The 20,297-nt window shown below is 49.9% G+C and overlaps 6 protein-coding genes across 6 annotated transcripts; 4 read left to right on the forward strand and 2 right to left on the reverse strand.

Moving 5' to 3' along the window:
* Nucleotides 1-194: 194 nt before the first annotated feature.
* Nucleotides 195-3,511, reverse strand: FIBRA_01781 (uncharacterized protein; the record flags this gene model as incomplete). The annotated part of the gene is made up of 11 exons (XM_012323652.1): nt 195-308; nt 368-454; nt 522-668; nt 790-1,110; nt 1,166-1,719; nt 1,777-2,205; nt 2,331-2,475; nt 2,529-2,779; nt 2,865-3,131; nt 3,194-3,242; nt 3,347-3,511. 11 exons carry the CDS (start codon nt 3,509-3,511, stop codon nt 195-197), a joined length of 2,529 nt encoding a protein of 842 aa, XP_012179042.1.
* Nucleotides 3,512-3,814: 303 nt separating this feature from the next.
* On the forward strand, nt 3,815-5,833 carry FIBRA_01782 (uncharacterized protein; the record flags this gene model as incomplete). The annotated part of the gene is made up of 7 exons (XM_012323653.1): nt 3,815-4,001; nt 4,054-4,237; nt 4,293-4,684; nt 4,738-4,932; nt 4,990-5,046; nt 5,103-5,306; nt 5,394-5,833. 7 exons carry the CDS (start codon nt 3,815-3,817, stop codon nt 5,831-5,833), a joined length of 1,659 nt encoding a protein of 552 aa, XP_012179043.1.
* A 3,980-nt stretch (nt 5,834-9,813) lies between these two features.
* Nucleotides 9,814-13,667, reverse strand: FIBRA_01783 (uncharacterized protein; the record flags this gene model as incomplete). Its single annotated transcript, XM_012323654.1, has 24 exons — nt 9,814-9,839; nt 9,891-9,899; nt 9,960-10,149; nt 10,206-10,250; nt 10,752-10,843; nt 10,899-10,930; nt 10,980-11,032; nt 11,087-11,204; nt 11,263-11,339; nt 11,390-11,818; nt 11,874-12,009; nt 12,069-12,106; nt 12,159-12,188; nt 12,242-12,383; nt 12,434-12,476; nt 12,529-12,628; nt 12,685-12,718; nt 12,772-12,832; nt 12,892-12,913; nt 12,963-13,060; nt 13,128-13,203; nt 13,261-13,298; nt 13,359-13,376; nt 13,436-13,667. The coding sequence occupies 24 exons, from the start codon at nt 13,665-13,667 to the stop codon at nt 9,814-9,816; spliced, it is 2,139 nt and encodes a 712-aa protein (XP_012179044.1).
* Nucleotides 13,668-14,711: 1,044 nt separating this feature from the next.
* FIBRA_01784 (uncharacterized protein) lies at nt 14,712-16,224 on the forward strand (the record flags this gene model as incomplete). Its single annotated transcript, XM_012323655.1, has 6 exons — nt 14,712-14,883; nt 14,940-15,081; nt 15,141-15,393; nt 15,450-15,849; nt 15,900-15,967; nt 16,018-16,224. 6 exons carry the CDS (start codon nt 14,712-14,714, stop codon nt 16,222-16,224), a joined length of 1,242 nt encoding a protein of 413 aa, XP_012179045.1.
* Nucleotides 16,225-17,051: 827 nt separating this feature from the next.
* On the forward strand, nt 17,052-18,131 carry FIBRA_01785 (uncharacterized protein; the record flags this gene model as incomplete). Its single annotated transcript, XM_012323656.1, has 1 exon — nt 17,052-18,131. The coding sequence occupies one exon, from the start codon at nt 17,052-17,054 to the stop codon at nt 18,129-18,131; it is 1,080 nt and encodes a 359-aa protein (XP_012179046.1).
* Nucleotides 18,132-19,486: 1,355 nt separating this feature from the next.
* Nucleotides 19,487-20,097, forward strand: FIBRA_01786 (uncharacterized protein; the record flags this gene model as incomplete). Its single annotated transcript, XM_012323657.1, has 4 exons — nt 19,487-19,592; nt 19,645-19,848; nt 19,959-19,984; nt 20,035-20,097. The coding sequence occupies 4 exons, from the start codon at nt 19,487-19,489 to the stop codon at nt 20,095-20,097; spliced, it is 399 nt and encodes a 132-aa protein (XP_012179047.1).
* Nucleotides 20,098-20,297: the final 200 nt, after the last annotated feature.

A 20,297-nucleotide genomic window follows, 5' to 3' on the forward strand; every position in this document is an offset into this window, starting at 1 on the left:
CTACAAAGTAGATGCCATCACCTTGTGTAATGTCATATTAAGACGAAAGGTCGCGTTCACTGTCGTGGAAGCATATCCGGGCCATGGACCACAATCAATATCCCTAGAATTGAATGCGCGTTCGAGTACACGCTGTGAAACATTTTTGCACACCTGAGCCCGACATGCGAGATGAAGACCACCACGGTACATAATCAAGCCTCTGTTGCACTATTACTGTCCCTCCATTTCTCGTACTTTGCAACAACATCCGGCGTGATTTGTTTCTTGATTGTGCGCGCAGCAGCGACAAACGCATCGTACGGAACCTGAGTTAAACAACATTAACACACGGAGAAACAATGGTACCAGCAAACCGATGCTTTACATGCAGTGCGTCCATGTTGTTTTTCATCGTTCGAAGAGCCGCTTCCTGGCAGAGCGCCGCCATCTCGGCGCCCGAACAGCCCTCCGTCTGATCGTCCACAAGGGCGTGTGAGCCGTTGATACTCTCTTGAACATCGGCAACAAGCTATACTCACCATCCTTGCGAGCTCCGAATAATCCAGGTCCGGCGCGATGCTCATCTTACGCGTGCGGATGCGTAGGATGTCTTCGCGCCCCTGCGCATCCGGTGGCCCGACATAGAGTATGCGGTCCAACCGCCCGGGCCGCATCAGCGCGGAGTCCTGATGAACACATTGATTGAAAATGAGCGGGCATGAGAGCGTGATACAAAGGGCTAAGGGTAGTAGGGCGGCCATATGGCCACTGTGGCGGAGGCTAAACAAATTTGAAGGGAAGACTCACGATGGCCTCTGGCCGATTTGTCGCCGCGACAATGGTGACCCCAACCAGCTCTTCCACGCCGTCCATCTCGTTCAGCAGGCTCGTGAGCACGCCTTCATGTGCGCCGGTGCTGCTATCGGAAGACGCGCGCGCTGTCGCCAGTGCGTCTATTTCGTCCTGGGGTAAATGAAATTCAGCAATCACATCTTGCGACGCAAAAACCAGCCATGCGGGGGTGGAGCGCAGACGCACAAAGAATATGATTGCTGGTGCCGCAGCGCGCGCCTTGCTGAATATCTCGCGCACTGCGCGCTCAGACTCGCCCACATATTTGTTGAGGAGCTATCAGATGCAAATGTCAGCATAGGACGGTAAAAGGTTCTGGAAAGTAACAGACCTCCGGTCCCTTTACTGCCAAAAAGTTCACCCCGCTTTCTGTCGCACACGCGCGTACAAGCAGCGTCTTGCTGCAACCTGGTGGACCGTACAGCAAGATGCCCTTGGGCGCGCGGACGCCCAGCCGTGCGAATGTCTCGGGATGGCGCAATGGCCATTCAACACACTCGCGCAATTTCTGGATGGTTACTGCTTGCCCGCCGACATCGGACCAGTGCACGGGGACAACATCAAGGAAAAGTGAGCGAAGTGCGGATGGCCGCACGGAGGGAAGAGCAGAGAGTAGATCGGTGAGAGTGAGTTGTGGCTCCGAAAGAGAGCATGGAGCTTCAATATCTTCCGTGGAAGCACTCATAGATGCTACCGGCGCAGAAGAAGAAAGCCACCGCTTGATCGCAGCGGTGCCTGCTTCTCGGACGACAGCACTGAGGTCTGCCCCAACATAACCATGAGCACGAGCTGCCACACTACGCAGGTCATCTTGAGGGATATTGTGGGGAGCTTTCGCCATCAGCACATTGAGAATCGAGAACCGTGCTTCGGCATCCGGAATTCCTTCATTTAACCCACATGCATTAGCAGCGATTCCTCTGAAATTTAATATCCGCTTACCAATTTCAATCTCTCTATCGAACCTCCCTGGTCGCCTCAAAGCAGGGTCAATAGCGTTCGGTCGATTGGTCGTCGCAACGACGACGATGCGCTCGTGTGACTTATTTTCAAGGGCGCTATCCATTCCGTCCATAATCGTGAGCAGCTGCGCCACAACTCGCTTCTCGACCTCCCCGCCAGGCCCGTCTTCTCTGCGCGGGCAGAGCGCGTCGACTTCATCGAGGACGATGATACACGGACTGCGCGCACGCGCCTCTGCAAAGACGTCACGTAGCTTCGATTCTGTCTCCCCATGGTACGCGGACGACAGCTCAGGACCGTTGATCACGAGGACCGCAGAATGCGCGGACGCCGCGATTGCGCGCGCGAGATGGGTCTTTCCCGTGCCCGGCGGACCGTGGAGTAGAACGCCGCGTGGAGGCTTGAGGCCTGCATCATGTCCGGCATGGTGCATTTACATAGGCACGAGGCAGTCGGCGGTGCATCCATCGACACGAGGTACGGAAGATATGAGCCTAGAAAGCGAAGGTTTACCAAAAGCCCGGGGGACTTACCAAAATGGCGAAAAAGTTCGGGGCGAGCGAGGGGGATTTCTATTAGATCGCGGATTTGTCTAATTTGTTTATCGAGTCCACCAACGGCTGCGTACGTGTCTTCGTTTCTGCCGTCCTTCGCAGGGAAGCTGGATGCCGGAGCTAGCTGTTAGGTCGAATCAGCAGGGAAAGAAGAAGTGGATCAGGCACCTGCCTCACTTTACTGGCTGCAGCTGATTTATCATCACTGTGGTTCTGAGATTCCACGTACACCGTAGTATCCCAGTCGACAGTCCAGAACCCAGGAGACTCCAAGGACAGTGCTTGGAACTCATTTGCGAGATCGTTCTCGTCCCTGGAAGTTGCTTCGGCTTCCAGGATTGTGGATACAGAGGACACGACGAATCGGCGACCCTTGCCCTCATAGAGCACCTCCACAGTCTGTGTGCGTGTAAGATATTTGAGATCCACTGAACACCGTGAGAGATCGGTGAGCACATTGACTGGTGCCAAGCCGCGCTTCTCGTGAGATCGCGGGAAGATGGAAAAACGAACCGAGCGCTTCCCTAATTAGCAGAGTCAGCCAGTCACACCGCTTGGCATCGTTGGTTCCAGTGGGGTTTGCATTTGAGGAGCTGGAAAAACGGGACCGCGGGATCGCGGAATTAGACTGCTCTTTGAGTCTAACGGTGCGCGCCGGTTGTGCTTTGTGTAAAGGCGGAAGGTGTGCAGGTAATTTCGCGCTGTTAAGGGGAGTGATCGCTACTTGTGCGCCCTCAGCCAAATGGGCGGTCAGAAGCAATGAGGGGGAGACAAGGACGGCTGTATGCGTGGTCGAGAAGAATTGAGCACGTTCGCAAAACATGCACACGTTGCTTACTGACAATCTTGCGGCACCTCATGGGAAGGCCACACGACACCGACCGCAAAGGCCTGTCAATGGAGAACCATCTTGGTTAGCAGGAAAGATACGGTACAATCATACCGGTCAGCTGCACAGAAAGGACGTGGGGAGCTTCCCACTAGATATGCCTCACCTTGTTCTCGGATGCAGCAGCAGATAGCGCAACGACGTCCCCGGTGCATATTTTTGTTCCCTTCAAGAGGTCAACGTTCACGATAACGCGACGTGCAGCACGGAAGGAGGAATCGAAGGCAGTAGAAAGTCCAATGCTGAAGGTTCGCGAAGAAATCGTAGACATAGCTAGCTCAAGATAGTGCCGACCTGGCACGCCTGTGTCGAATTCTGAGTCCAAGATTGATCATGGAGGTTGTATGTCGGTCATGAGGCTGATGGTAGTTCGAATATCGCACCTTATCGCGCAGTCCGGAAAGGGGAAGGATGTAGGGAAGACATGGCAGCGGAAATTGGCGCGAAACCCAAATCGCGGGCTCACGTGCTCGAGCATCCAACGGGCAGACGACGACCTACGACGACCGACACAACCATGAACTGAGGCTGTCACAGCTGGGCATATCACAAACGCTGTGCTACCATTCGGAAGATGCGCTTACTTGGACGTATAGGTGCCCTTTTACTCCTCTCGCTCCTTTGCGAGGCAGAACAATTTGCTGAAGACTTGACTCTACGACCTCTGCGAGATGGGAAGCTAGCCGCGTCATTCTCCTTTACAACCTTGCTGGAAAATGCGACTCCGCGACATCCAGGGTCGCTAGAATACGACGATGATTGTGCGTACCATGCAAAAACCAGAAAGTTGCCATCGTTAATTAAGCCCGGCAGCGCAGCATTACGCCCTCTTCCCCCTCGCACTTGGACAAGTTTTGCGAGAATTTGCTGTCACTGAGCTTCATCTTACACTAAATGCAGGCAAATGGGACTATGATCGCTGGGGATATCCTGACGAGCCGGGTGTGGGTACTGGCGCTGAGCTGTGGGCATGGATGGGGGATAGTGCTTTCATTTCGTGAGTATTAAACCATCCTACCATACTCTTGTTGAGAGTTCAATCACGTCGACAGTGTTGATCAGAGGTGGAAAGGTTTACGGAATGCCCTCGCTGGCTTGTTTTGCGCCTCCCTTGGGTCGTTAGACGAGCAGCGGACGACATCACCTATCTTAAGCTTTCAGCCTGAAGGATCTCTGCCCAACTGGACGACACCGCACCAGCTCCGCCACGCGACGTTGCCGTCAGAGCATGTGTGTACGGAAAATCTAACTCCATTCTTGAAGCTCCTGCCATGCAAATCACGCTCTGGGATTGCTACTTTGTTGAACCCGCATAAATTGTTTGACGCTGATTGGCATGGGATGGGCGTGCACGTCCGCTATCGCCAAGACATAGGTGTTGAAGTACGACTCGCTTTTCAGGCGGTCATTGACCCCGTTCGCTACTCCCCGGAAAGACGCCGAGGTAAGTCGCGGGAGAACAATGTCTCGAACGCGTTATCTTGCGTTGGCTTGCAGAAGTCTCGCAAATTCTAACGTGCATCTATCCAGATTGGTCGTTTCTTTCCATCTTCGACCGCGTTATCGAAAGAGCTTGCCCAGTCGCCGATACCAGCATAATACGAGTAAAGCTTCCGACCGAAGCGTCGTATGCAATGACGCCAACTCCGACCTCGATAGATGCAGACCTGGCGACATTCTTGGTTGACGATGGTACGATATTGTTCTTCAAACGCAGGAATAAGATCTTTACTTACTTTTTGTTTACAGCGATGAAACCTCTTGATATTGTGATGAAGTGGCCAGGGGAATCAGCCTTTAGTTATCGTAATATGTCCATGACCATTCACGCAATGGCATTATCTAATATTTTTCGTATTTAGCACCGCGCTCAATGACAAGGCCTCTGACGCATCTCTCCGTCCGCCGGGCACTCCACGGATCGAATCAGTACTCTGCTCAGCTGTTCATTTCTGTGAAAAATAACTCTCCGGTCCAAGTCCGGACGGGTTATCTCGAGACCATGCCATGGCTGCTGCAGTTCTATCTACATACCATGCATGCCCACATTGATGGTGTCCCACGTGGTGTGTATCCGGACCTTCCTTTCTTATGACCTTACCTCGTGCATCTTGCAAGACCATTTTACTCACTTTGGTATTGCTTGGTGATAGACGATTTAGTAACCCTTCTTTCGTATACCGCGCCCGTTCCGCACGCTCGGCCGACTCTATTGCAAGCAGTGCTGACCCTGCCTCCGGAAAGCACGCTGCAGCTTACGCTGGACGTTTCCAAGCCTTTTTTGCGATATACAGAGCACCCGCCAGACGCGCAACGTGGCTGGGACTTACCGCCTGCCATATTTGTTCCATTCTCCTTCGAGAACATCTCTCAAGAAGATTGGGATCCTAGGAACACCGCGTGGACCTTATTGGAACGACCCACGCGAATATACACACCTGTGTTGCTCGTTGATCCTGCCACACCAGACTTCAGCATGCCATACAACGTGATCATCCTCAGCTGCACACTCATCGCACTAATTTTTGGGAGTGTCTTCAATTATTTGACGAGAACATTTGTGGTAGTACACGTTGGTGAGGACTCCCACTAACCCCAACAACCCGTTTTACGATATACGTATTTATATACTCAATTTGCACCTTGGGACATCCAAATTGCCTCCGTGTGCCTTGTCGCCGATTGCCAGACTCTTATCACCTTGATTGACAGACGGCTGTTTTCGACTTCCGGGACCTTCAGGAGTGATTTCTCCGTTGCCACTGCGGCAATTTCGTCCAGCTGACCAAATGCGCAGAGAACGTGCTTTGCCAAATTAGAAGAGGTTGCCTGCAGGTCTTGCGCCGGGTATGCTCCCGAAGAAGTCAAGCGGGAAACAGCCTCGACTATGGCTTCAATTCAATTGCTGTGGTCAAATACTCTACGGAGGTAAGGCTGTTGGAGCCTACCGCAGGGCCGGCCTGCCGTGTGGCCGTATCTCGCCGGTCGTGGGTGTGCAAAACATGTATTATGAATCTCGGACACGCTCACAGTTAGCGGACCCGGAATTGCAAGCGCACATCGTTAAACGGCGTATAGCTAGCGAGCAAGACGGTCGAAATTTGCGAAGAAGCTGCAACCAGGTGCAAGTGACGGCATCTCGGAAGGTGAGACAGCACCGCTGGAGGCGCATGCACGAGGAAGACTCTGACAGAAGAAGATTCAACTTTCACGCAGCTAGACGGCCATCAGTTGTGCGCTCCTGAGACCCGTATTTCGTCTATCGATGGGTGTTGTACGCCGAATTCGGAGGTCGCGACAGCGGAGCGACGTCCGGTAGATGCTAGGAACAGGACGGCAGGTGCGTCTTTTGTTTATCGTGTTCCGGGAGGCGGGTATGTTGTCAACCCGGCAAGATGAGACTGTCTGCATGAGATATGGATCCTGAAGGATCGGGACGGCGAGAGATTGACTGACTGGCTTATCGATCAGAGTGAACCGCCGTCGACTCGTCTTAGTCTCTTACCGCTGCGGGCGAATACTAGCGTAGTACCTCGAGTACGGATGGAACTTGTGGCTGCTTGGCCCATACTCGGGACGTCTCCATGGTTCCGATTGGCATAGTGTGCACTGACGTGCAACCGTTCAGCTAGCACGAAACACCGCTGGTCAAGCTCCGGTGAGGATTGACGGATCGGGAGCAGCATCAGAAACGTTTCGACCCACCATCGTCATTAACTTCCAGCGCCGCTGCCGGAATACGCTACGTGTGAACGCGACTGACTAAATTACATCACCCACAGAAGCGATTTTGAGGATGTATGAGGGCCGCCGCCCGCGATGCGAACGAGCGAAAAATGGGCATGATGGAATTCCTGCAACTTCTGATATATCATTGCTGCCTCACGACAATCTCACACCGGACGTCAGCACTCTTCGACTTCAATCCAAACGAGCGGGCAGCCGAGCTGTAGCATTTTCAGCTGACGCGCACCCGTAAATGGACCCGGGATTATGTCTGCCCAGACCTCCGAATTGCTTGCTAGGCCTTTGAGGGGGCGTGTTGTCACAAACTGGTATATCATTGTTGATGCCGCCGTGGCGCGTTGCGAGTGCGTGTGGCGTGTCCGTAATGGCGTTCTCTTGCAAGAGTGGCGGGTGATGAAGAGAAATCCCCGGGCCGTCACATGATAAGGTAAGCGTTGTTGTACTGAACATACGGACGACACAGCTATCTCACGGATCGGATGTTTCCTTCAGATCAATGTGGTGCGTATTCATATGCCGCGCCCTTGTGGTTCTGATCGCGCTGTGGCAGGCCGTATTAGCCCAGCGCTTCTCCGAAGTCCTATCCGCATAAATATAAAGACAAAGCTTCCCAATGACTCCTGCCTCCGCAATCTCCCTCCTTGCATCTCCAGCTCTCTGTGCCGGTGGTGACCTTTGGTTGACCGAGGTATCCCATTGCTGTATAGCGGTTGTGCACTTCATACCTCTCCGTTGTTATACCCTGTGTTTCTGACAGACACACTTTCGAGCTGCTCACTATGTGTCGACGAATTGCGTACGTTGTTCATTCTTGCTGCGGCGTCGTGGCTGAACCTTGTTGACAGAGAGGGAACACGATGGTCCAAGTGTGGGGTAACGTGTATTTCAGCTTGTCATCAAACACCATCAGCTGAACAAATCATATGATTATTCACAGCATTTTCAGCGTCATCTCGTCGTCGCGATCATGGATTGCAACTCAGGCAGCTGCGAACGGAGCATTTTGCACCCTCGAGCCTGCAAAGATCCTGCTTGCCTCAAGGTACGAGCGCGCCGGTCTGCGACCACCCCCGATCGGGGCCGCATGGTGTCTCATAAACGTGCTCCTGATCTTCCATTCATTTCGGCCTATATTTTAGAACTACGGGCCAGACGTTCAAAAAGACATCGACACCGTAAAAGACGAGTGCTTCCAATGTCGGGCAGCGGCTGCTCGCACGTTGCCCTCCTGATTGGCGACCAGATGCCACCCTCTTTCCTCGAGAGATTCACGCCCGTCTGTCTTGCTCCGAGTCGCACGGACAGCCTGTGTCATTTGCATGTCTTTGTTATCGCCTCGCACGTCGTTTCAGCATACCTGCACGCATGTAGTATTAATCAGAATGCAACACCATATTACGCCACGATGGCACATCCTACTTTCAAGTATGTGTCATTTAGGACAAGGGCTTGATGTGCTCGCGACGTCATCGAGCGGAAAGGCAGTGGTCAACATGCCCCAGACTCGCTAGGGTCAAATACCCTGTTTACATCAGATGAAATACTTGAGGGTCGTCGCATGGCCAAGGGCACAGGGCCGGAAAAAGGTCGTCGCACGCGAGAATGACTCGCAATGAGTCAGTGCACGCAGAGCATAGTTGCTTCAGGACAGCATATCTCCGGCCATAGTATGATAAGGTCGCCCTGGAACACTAACGGCAAGCGACACGAGGTATGGTTGTTGATATCCACGAAGCTATTCTCTACAAGTCAATGTCTGAACGAGCTGGGTCGTCAGGAATGTACTCGAGCTTGCCATTGAGGAACTCTGGTCCGAGATAACGAGACTTGAGCTACCAATGAGACAGACGTTACAGAGGGGAGGGCTAACGGGCTCTTGGCGTCTGACATGCCTGTTAGTCTGCTCCCGTGCTACTCCGAAGTTCTGAGTGATTGAATCGATTCAATCTGCGCATTACCGAGCAAAATGAATACACTCGATGACACTCACGACGATTGTATAACAAGCCATGATAATCGTGAGACGGGCAAGTCTATGAGCTTCAGAGTTCGATATTACAGAGGTGGTTCTAGGCGGATGATGATGGCGCTCGAAGACAGCGACGATCATACCTTTTTGACATGATCTAACATGCTGGCAGACCTTCGCACAAGCCTTACAGGCGAAACGAAAGGAAGTCTTGGTGCCATCTAAACATCAGTACTCAACTGAATAGAACTTCCTGATAACGTACTTCCTCAAGTCTTCCAGAAAACTTCTCGTGTTCAACGGCTGAGGAAAGAGTACCCAGCAAGTACCTTCTCTTACATACAAACCCCACGAGGAAAGATCACATAGCGTGTTCCTACGCGAGTTAGAGAAATTAGATGGCGCTGAACTGCGATAACGACAGATCCGTACGCACTGGAGATTGCAGATGAAAGCCGCTTCATGAAAATTAAACAGTATCCGATCGTCTGGTGTTTGTACGTCAAGATAATGGCACGAAGAGTGGGACGCATGCCACAGAGTCGGAACGACAATTCACCACTTGAGCCCTTGACTGTATACAGCGCACCTGTATGTAGTAGAGGCACGAGCTTCCCTCTTCTTCCAATGATCAATTATCGCACGCGAACCATGACGCTGCTATATTGCGGACGCGAGTGACAAGGCATGAGGACAAACTACATGCTTCGCGATAGCTCTGACAACGGGCCATGCCCTTTTGCCATATCTCGCGGATACCAAATAAGGGCGAAAAATGATTTCGTCAATGGATTGATACACAAGGCTAGTCGCTCAGTCTATTACCCGCCAACATGTCCTCTACATCCTCATGACGCTTAGTGGGGGTGGTTCTTGTGGTTCTCTGCGACGAGCGTAAGAATCTCATGAAACAAGCGACATGTCATATACTCACTCAGGTGCACTGTATCACAAAGAGCATCAGTCATGATTATGACGCGTGAGGAGGGCATAATACACATACTCTGGTAGTCAATGGTGTACCCGAGGCCGAAAATTGACAAGATGGTGAAAAGCAGAGGCGCGGCCGATGCGTTCTTTCCGTTGAAGAACCTGGCCTTGAGTCCACCCACAGCAGACGCAGGGGCGGGGCCTTTGGGCAACTTTGAGTAGAAGTTGACCAGCGGGCCTAATCCTGCTCCAGAGCCGGAAGACTGTTGCCGCAAAGTGGCCTGAGTATTGCCGCGAATATCATGACAGGACGCCTCACCAGAATTGACGGCGTCGCAATTTTGGGCGGAACGAGACCCCCTAGCTGGCGACGAATGAGAGAAGGATGCATGATGACAAGTAGAGACAGAGACTGGTGAGCTGAACGTCGCGAACGGTGACAGACACTTGTTTGGTCCAACCAAACAAAGCCGCCCGCCTTTCCCCGGAGCAGCGTTAAACCTGCCGCGCATATTGAGTGCTCTCCAACCCTAAGTTGTGCTCTGATAGCTGTGATAGCTATGAACGAAACAGTCATATCATTGCAGAAAATGCCTTCAAAAATACATCAGGCAAGTGTAACTATCCCGTGCATGGATTCAATTTAAACTAGTATAGCAAAAATTCTTTCCCAAAGATTTCTTGGTGCATCAACTTTCTCTATCAATTCTGGCACATTCTCTCTGGAAAATGTCATCTCTTCAAATTTGACCAATTCTGTCTGATAGATCAACTTGTAGCCAAAGGTCAATAACAAAAAAAATGGCTAAGTTCAATGCATATTTTAGTGTTAATATTATATTTGAAGCATAAATTCAAAACCTACTAATGGCACATAAGAAGCTAAGAATGTAGAAACAGGTGTAGTGTTTCTACAGGATGGAGTTGAACATAGTGCAGGAGTTGCATCAGTTTCAGCTAAAAAGTTTATTTTAGTACATAAGATAGTGTATATAGCTGATTATATGCCTACCAATTTGCCAATCATTATGGATAAAGACATCCCTGATACAATAATGAGTTTTGCTAATTTAATAAGGCAAAATATACTCACCATCCATTGACAAGCAAAATAATCAGGCAGATTATAAATGCATACCATGCAAGCTATGAAATTAATGTTGAGTTTTTCCAAATGTAATAATAATATCTCAAACATACATATGGCTGTCCAGCATGCCTATGGTTTTGAATAATTTTAAGCTGTTCTATTAGTTCAGCACTTGGCTCATTGAGCTGCTTGTTTTTCTCCTCAGCATATATAGTGCCATGATGCCATCTATGAATGAACAGCATTCAAGATAAAAGCAAGTAAAGATTTACATATCATCATTCACCTTATGTATATGAACAGCATTGCAGCCCAAGACTGCAGTGAGGCTACACTTGCAACAGATACTAGCCATGTAAATGCCTGAAGTACATATAAATATGTATTTACAGTAATTGATTATCCAAACTCACCTCATCAGCACTATTGCTTCCAGCTAGCATGGCAAGCAAGCCAAGTGATGCTGATGCCAATACACTAGCAAGTGGCAATACATAAGTCAATTCTTGCCTTGTAACAGTAATCTCATCAGCTGCCCTTGTACTTGAAGAATCTGGCAGAGAAATTGGCTGGTCTGGAACTAGAGAGATATCATGTATTGAAACATCAATGCAGGAATAGAAATCTTCAATCTCTTCTTCATCTGCTTCATCTTCACCATCATTGGTATTTTCACCAGATTCACTTGGTGGTAAGTGAGGATATCTAAGAAGAGATTTGAAAAACTGAGGTGCATGCCCACAGTGAGCAAGAAAGAACAAAAATCTGCTACTGATATAAATATCAGAAGCTGCTGCAGACCAGGCAGAAAGCAACATAGCAGCATTGAGTATATGTGCCAGCTAATAATGTGTTAATTAGTAACAAGAAAAACAGCAAAGTCCAAACTCTACATACAACAGGTATGCCAGCAGAATTGAAAGCAATCACAAATGGAGATTTAGCACCAGTAGATGTTTGTTGAATCAAGTCTGGATTTGTAGGGTGGACCAGAAGTCCTGCACATATAATGCCACCAATATAAAAGAGTGTGCTTAATTTTAAGATAGTTAGATCCAATTTAGATCAAATAGTGAGCGGTTTTAAACATACATCCTGACCCAGACCCTACCCAAGGCACGTGGCACATTCTGCAACTCTGTTAGACAGAGCACAATACAATAAAAAGTTAATGAATCTCACCCTTGTTGCATCAATCACCTCTCCTGCAGCCTAATAATTTAACACATCAGTGACATTTTTACAGAGAAATCATATAAACCAACAATGCCTGGTACTTCAGACCCAAAAAAAGAGAATCCTGCCTGCATAAGAACTGCCAGAAATCCTAAAAACTGCCCCTTTGGACCAGATATTCCCATATAGCTCTCTGCAAATGGCTCTTCCCACAGCTTGAATCCTATTGGCCTATGAAAACTCTCAGACAACATTGTAGTCACAATTGAAAGATTACCTACTTCCCTGTTCCAATGCCAAAATCCAAGGCAAGGCTGACTATGACTGATCAAAGATTCAAACTTAAAGCTGAACAAAATGCTTCTATAAAACATACTGATGATCACAATTGTGAGCACCTTGAGGGTAGAAAACCAGAATTCAAACTCTCCATAAATTCTTGATGGAAAAAGATTGATTATCACTGCAACAGATAACTGTGATGTTAATATGTTAGTCAGCCACACACAAGATACAAAATGAAAGCTCATACAAAAAGGCCTGTAAGCCCATATAATGTTCCATCACTTGAGTGACACTTGTTAGTCTGAATAATTGATGAACAGAAGTTCAAACATACGATAGGATGTCCTTAGGGATCCAATAACCAAGAAGAAGTACAGCCGCAGAGACCTCCGCAGCTACGACGTCGATGGCATAAGCATGAGGATTGTCGCTACGCGGTGATGAACAGACATACGAAGGGTTATGCTCCAATTGTACTGCATATAAGTCAGTTTCGGGATACCATCCAACATGATATAAATGTACCCAAGCTGCCCAACCCATGGAAAAGCCGAGGGCAGGATCAACATACAGATCAGCCAGTCCCACAACTCCTCCAACGTTCGGCCTGCAGAGTATGATTACTGGGAGACTACAGCAGACAAGACAAAAATACTTGCAGAAATGCGATCATCTCGCCAATGGATACACAGAGACAGTAGACAACCGAACCGATGATGCTGTAGCCAATCAGAGCGCCAATAGGCCCCCCATTCACGAGTGCCTCCTAAAAGACAAGAGCAGTCAAAACAGTCACCGAATAATTACACCCCCCAAGACATACCCCAGAACCGAGAAACAGTCCAGTCCCGATCACACCCCCTGAACAAATCATTCCGATGAAGATCATCACTCGCGACATATGATAACAGATTGACGGACCGACGGATATCATACCAACTGCACACAGATGCGATGAGTGCGCTTCCCTCATAAATTGCGCAAAATGTCTCGCTTACTGTGCTTCCGGGAAAGCTGAGGAGGAAGATCTTCCTTTATAGTCTGCCATCGACTTTGCATGCCACGAATGCGTGCTGGGAGCCGCTGCAGAGTCTGTCTGGCATGATGAGGCGGCTCGACTATGGTGACCGTAACGTGAGTCTTCTTCCGTTCTCGGACCTCGCCCGACACGTCTCCCAGTATGGTTGGCAGCCTTGCAGGCTGGCTCGGAAGCTCTGAGGAATTAGCCATAGTGGCTAACCAGCTCAAGGATTATGTTCTAGTTATCGCACAATAACGGAGGAGGTCGAAGACGCAGCAGTGGGGAGGGGGGAGGGAGGTCGGGAGTCCCCACAGTATCTGAGGTAGTTGTTCCGCTACGTTCGCAAGTGGTATTCGGCGGCTCCGCCAAGTCAAAGCTGTGATTTGGCTGTCCATTTCATCCTAAGGCGGTTTCACCGACATCAGGCACGCCAGGAGCTTATGCAGATAAGAGACGCATCACATATGCCTAACCTTTTACGATGTCCACGACGCAGGACTCGGCGAGCATATAGCTCGTACGCTGTCTCAAAAAGTATTTCTTCTGAAGCTTATCTTATTCGCGTCGGGCGACCTGAAGCTACAATATCTCTTAATTCACGAAGGCCTGCCACAATCACATACCGAATATTTCTCGCAGTAGACGAGGTGTACACCCAGTAAAATGGGGTCAATGAGGAGATGCCCGAAGGTTCGAACGTAGGCCATCACCGGCGCCAACGTTCAAAGTTGATTGATTTCGCACGCTCCGCTAGCCGCTGGACTTGTATGCCGAGTAGGTACTCGCGTTCTCAGAGCACTCGTACGGGCTTCCCGTGCGTTTCGTGTTGTCCTGATTTCCTTCTATTTCTGCGTAACCGCCTGCCCTAGTAGCTACGTATATACATTCCTTCGTGTTATAGGTAGAGGGTAGTTTTCGAGTACGCGACAAATGCAGACCTTTGACCTGTCTATCGCGTCTGAAGACTTCGTGTGGTGTCACTTATCATTTCCCGCGATAACGAACAGGTCCGCAGCCTACAGGACCACTGGACACAATTCCATATTGATGACTCCCACCGAGTGGCAGAACGAGATCAATCTTCGGGCATAAACTTCCCCAAGTCAAGTTATAGCGCGTATCCAGTCTGATTCTGGCCGGAGGAAGTTCGACACAACCTAAAGTCCCGTGTAGCAACGTCGAGTTTATAAAAAGCGGCTGTGAGGCTCCACGTCGACTCGTCTATCGAGCACCGCGCCGCGTCACAGCACCTTATGTATTCTTGGTGTAACCTACCTGCGTCTGTACTAAACAACAACACCCTCCAAGCCCAGCAGTGCACTTCGGGTACTGTGTTGCCCGGCGAGACATGCACAATCTGCCCTAATACCGATATAGCAGGCGTAGGTGTGAGAGCCGCGTTCTATGTGCAGAGTCTGTTCAATAGTGAGCGATTGAGAGGTCAACTATCGAATGTATCACTGAGGATCACACTTGCTCAGCCCTTTTAGTGATATTTTCCCCGGAGGATTCAGTACCAAGTGCCTGGGCGAGTACCTTACTGACTGCAGCACTCGTCATAGCGGCCGTCGTCCAGAAGATTCAAGGCAGCATTACACTCCATCACTCTATTCTAGTACTCAAGTACGTACCTATACGCACAGTGAAGGCCTTTATTTTCTGAGAATCTCAAATAACTGCAGCTATGCGACCCTCTCCTGTATTAGCTCCCTTGCTATCGCACCCATCCTTCCGGTTTGGCGGATAGAGTCTGGCGACCCCGTTGCCAGGGGGATCAAACGGGGACGAGAGCACGTCCAATCTCAAGGAGATGACACTGAGTCCATAACGAACATGCTCCTCAACACCAATGTCTATACGAAGACGCGGAGAAGATACATCCGAATGTCCCAGGAGAAGCAACGCACAGTACTTGCGCTCGCGCTCTTTCTACAGGTGAGATCGTTTGCCTCAATGGGTGAATGAATTCGCCACTCATTTACGTCCGCTAGGTAATTCTCCAATGGTCATGGGGAATCCTCATGTTCGTATCGCCCAGCTACAGCCAGAAGGCCTGCAGTGCCGACACAGTGCTACTGTTCTTTTTTGTGCCGTTGACTGCTCAACATATCAATGACGGCCGATTTTATGTTTGGGCTTTGTGGTTACTTCTTTCGCTAGGTGTCACATTATTCTTGACCGTAATCTTGGCGATTTCCAGTCGCACTCGCGCACGCAAGGCGTTATCGCGGCATTCTACCATCTCTTCCATAAGTTCGACTTCATCTCCGTTTTACCAACAACTATATCATACTACGATGGCATCGATGCCCCCATTGAAGGACCCCAGAAGACAGTCCATCTTCTGGGGCAACGTCCTGTTCGCAAGTTTCTGGATATTGTTGATAATTGGTAGGCGCGGTTGAGATTTCTTGCATTTGCGATGAATCACGCTTGTGCAGCGTCCGAACTGCAAATAAGAATGAACTGTATCTTCTCCGGAGAGAACTATTTCGGAGGTTTTGGCCAGGTACGCTACTTCATTGTTGCCGCAACTCAGCCTGACTGCCAACGCTCCAGATCACAGCAACCTTTCTGGCCTTCACGCCCATCTGGAGTCTCACAGTCGCGCTGTACCGATATCCTGCGGAACTCCGGAAACAACGGCGTAGAGAGCTGGCTGCACGGACCTCCAGTCTCCGCCACCCCAGTCCAGCAGCTGTAAGCCGTATCGAAGTGTTTCCGCATCGAGTTCATGCGGCAAAAGTGGATGATGGGCATTTGTAGCCTAGTGGAAGCGGTTGTTCGGTCGCAACCTCTAGACCTTGACAGAGGAGCAGACAGGGGATGGAGTGTGGGATAGACGATGGAAAAATTACATTAAGACCCCCTTCTGACTCACAATTGCCGCGGATACAGGATAGTAGATATAAACACGTGTAATGTGTGTAGCCATAGAATCATTTCTTGTGGGCAATGAGAACATGAGCATACGATGCGAAGCACTCGGTGTCAGAATACTAGACGAATACACATGTAGTCTTCCAGAAGTTCATTAGAGCCTCAAGTGACACGGCGATCGACACGATTCATGGTGGCGTGAATCATACACTGTGTACCCAATTTACTGGCGAACAGCGACCTGGGTCAAGCTTCGGCTGTCCAACTAACCAAATGTCCGGAGATGGCTCTTAGAGACAAGACAATACGACAGGTATGCGAAATATCTGGAAAAGATTGTGGTTAAGTTGTGCTGCATCATTTACGCAGGCAAAATGAGAACTGTGATTCTATCGGTCAAGAAGAATGAAACCAAGGAAACATTTCAGTAGTGACGTCGACGAGCGGCACACACTAGTCGTTATGCGTAGCACAGCCTGGGGATGGCAGTCACAAGTACTACTAGCTAGGCAAACGTATTGAAAAGCTCAAGCAACCTCGGCCACGTGCGTCGCGTCTAGTTATTATTTAATCGGGCCGGAAGAGGCCCTCGACCTTGCAGCACCGAATCTGGTCCACCCGAGAATGCAACGAGACTGAGCTGAGTTTCTGATCCATTCGATTATAAAACCTGCCGTCTTATTCCTCGACGACATAGTTGCTCGTTACACCCTATGGCCATGGCGACCACATCTTCCAAGCCGATGCGAGAGCAGGTCGAAGAGTTCATCTCCAAGTTACAGGAGGACATAGTCTCCGCTCTGGAGAAGCTCGACCCCAACGCACCCGCATTCAAACGCGATGACTGGCTCCGTGCGCAGGGAGGGCGCGGTCTTTCATGCGTATTCGCGGTGCCGGACCCCAGCGTGTCTGAGGCAGCAGCGACGGCCCAAAATTCCGTCCTCGAAAAGGCCGGTGTTAACATCTCCATCGTCCATGGCATCCTCCCCCCTCCCGCCGTGAAGCAGATGCGCGCAGATCACGGCTCGATGAAGGACCTTGAAGGCAGTCTCCCGTTCTTCGCAGCCGGCATCAGCCTCATCGTCCACCCACGCAACCCTCATGCGCCTACCGTGCACGTCAACTACCGCTACTTTGAGATCACCGAGCCCGTTCCGGAGGGGTCACAGGAGAAGGGCAAGATCGTTGCATGGTGGTTCGGCGGCGGAGGCGACTTGACGCCCTCGTATCTCTACGAAGAGGATGCAAAGCACTTCCACGCCACGCACAAGGCGGCATGCGACCCACATGGTGCAGCAGTCTACCCGACATTCAAAAAGTGGTGCGACGAATACTTTGTCATCAAGCACCGCGGCGAGTCGCGCGGCATCGGCGGGATGTTCTTCGACGACCTCTGCGACGAGCCGCACAAGCGATTCCTCGAGGCCGGTGGCGAGGAGGCCAACGCGCAGCGCCCGCACACCCCGGAGACGATCTTCGCGATGATCAAGGATCTCGGCAACGCGTTCCTTCCCTCGTACATGCCCATCCTCGAGCGGCGGATACACACCCCGAGCGATGCGCGCGCACGGCGATGGCAGTTGCTGCGCCGAGGGCGATACGTCGAGTTCAACCTCGTCTACGATCGCGGGACACGCTTTGGGTTGCTCACGCCCGGCGCGCGGATCGAGAGCGTGCTCATCAGTCTGCCAGAGACGGCGAGATGGGAGTATGGCAGTGAGCTTGGGAGCGAGGAGGGGAGTGAGGAGGCTAGATTGATGGAAGTGCTCAAGAATCCGAGGGACTGGGTATGATGAAGGAAGATATCAGAACAAAGATGTGGATGTATTCCGCCCGGTTCATGTATTTAAACCTGCACAGCAAGCCGGGCTTAGGATGTAGATGTCCATTCTAAGTACCGTGGCATGTACTCAGTGTGCATGTGAACGCTGGTCATACGCTTATCCCGCGTCCCGGCCGCATCTCGTGCAGGAGGTCCATCATGATGGTAATTCAAGATATTAACAGCTATCGCAGTATACGGGTACTGCCAGTGTACTTATTAATTGTTTGTATGCTCCTCCAGGTCCCGCAATGTTACGATCTGGAACCGACGTCAAGTTCATGATGTTCGCGGCGAGGCCCGCTCGTCGTATAAATATAAGTGTCGCTCCTCTGCGCGCGCGGCGGTTACCACGATAGTGTCTTGACCTTTCTCAGCGATGACTTTGGCGGCGACGTACTGGCAGAATGGATCCCTCGACCTTCATAATGTCGACGATGCCTTCTACCTACCTGATTATCACGTCGTTCGTGGCGTTTGGCGTAAGTACCGGCAGCGCGGACTGCAGTTTCTCGTGGAAAAAGATTGGCATGACCATGGCTTCTTATATCCTCAGTATCGTGCCTAGCTCTCCTGCTATATGATTTTTGTGAGTCTACCGACGTTCATCTTTATTCGCTAAATTCATGATCCCAGGCTTGACGCTCCCGATGGAGGTGCGGAATCGCATACTTTGTAGGCCTGATTCAATTCAATTGGAGTATGACAGGTCGACTACGCGTGGCACAAAGGCCTCAACTGGATGCGATTGAACTTCTGGGTGGTGAGTCGCGCATGTCGGGATACAAGTTCGCATTACGGAATGATGTCTGCGTTTTCAGAATCGCTATTGGTCGTGTGTATCTCGTCTCGTGTCAAACTGTCAAACTCGTTTTAAATTTGTTGATATGCCTCAGGCTTGTTCAGATGATGTACGATTTGTGTTCCTTTTTCTGTACGTCACTTGACCTTTGCCATAGATTTGGTAACGTAGGTGGGTCGATCACAAATCCGCTCCACTCCAAGTTTCGTGATCGATGTCAACACCAGTAATGTTTGTCGTACCGAATGTGGAAGCACAGGTATGCACTGTTATATGTTCTTCATATTCGACGGAAAACATCTTTCGCATCATTTCGCATTATACAGTGGTATGTGAGCAAGTTCGCATGGGTGTTTGTGGCGACACTCAAAATTCCAGATTACAGGTGTAAATATTGGTTCAGCTCTATACCATATGGGGGCATCCCTACGTACACCTGCATAGGCGGTGAAGGACTCTTCACATTACTTCAGGGCATATATTCATATTTTACTCCAGTAATCTTAGCTTTGAGAATCTATGCTATGTTCGGCTGCAATCAATCACTCCTTATACTCGGTACAATTATATTCGGCCTGAAACTTATTGCAGAAGTCATCATGGGCAGTCTCATATTCTATCATCTAAGAGGTGAGCAGGTATTACGTTTTTGGTTGTACCAGTCGATCTTATGTTTATGCAGTCGTACAACTTCCTCCCTCGTATACCGGCTGCATCCCATTCAACATCCAACCATGGGCCTGGATGTTCTGGATACCCAAAGTCATCTATCATACCGCAATGTTTGTCATCATCCTTGTCAAGCTCGTGCGCGAGATGCGAGATGCAAACCCGACTCCACGTATGATGGTCCTGCTCCTTCGAGATTCGGCCACATATTACATTAGTACGTGCGTGATAATCATATTGAATTTATACATATGGAAGGATCGAGTATGTTATCTCTTGATGCTATTTTCATGACACATCTTGAAGTTTTATTTTGATATTCTGCAGCCATCACTTTTTCTGGCATTCCTACCGTGAGCACGTACTTATTGTCTCACCTATACCAGCTAACATCTGTAATTAGGACAGCTACCACGATATCCTCCATCATGAGCTACCGAATGCTGGTGAGAATGCAGCATTTTAACGTTTGAGTCTGCTCACTTCCGCTATAGTTCAACTTACGAGAAGAATTATTTGCGCCCAGTGATTGGCATACATCCCAGTCGTCCTGGAGTTCTTGTGACTTTGCCACACTTGATACCACTTCTTCGTCCGTAGAGAAACATTAATGTATCTCACCTCAAAGAACACATTGCGTGGGAGAGGAGTCGTCAAGAAGTCATC

The sequence above is a fragment of the Fibroporia radiculosa genome (assembly GCF_000313525.1).
Source record: "Fibroporia radiculosa TFFH 294 genomic supercontigs, scaffold911, whole genome shotgun sequence".
Lineage (NCBI taxonomy): Eukaryota > Fungi > Basidiomycota > Agaricomycetes > Polyporales > Fibroporiaceae > Fibroporia > Fibroporia radiculosa.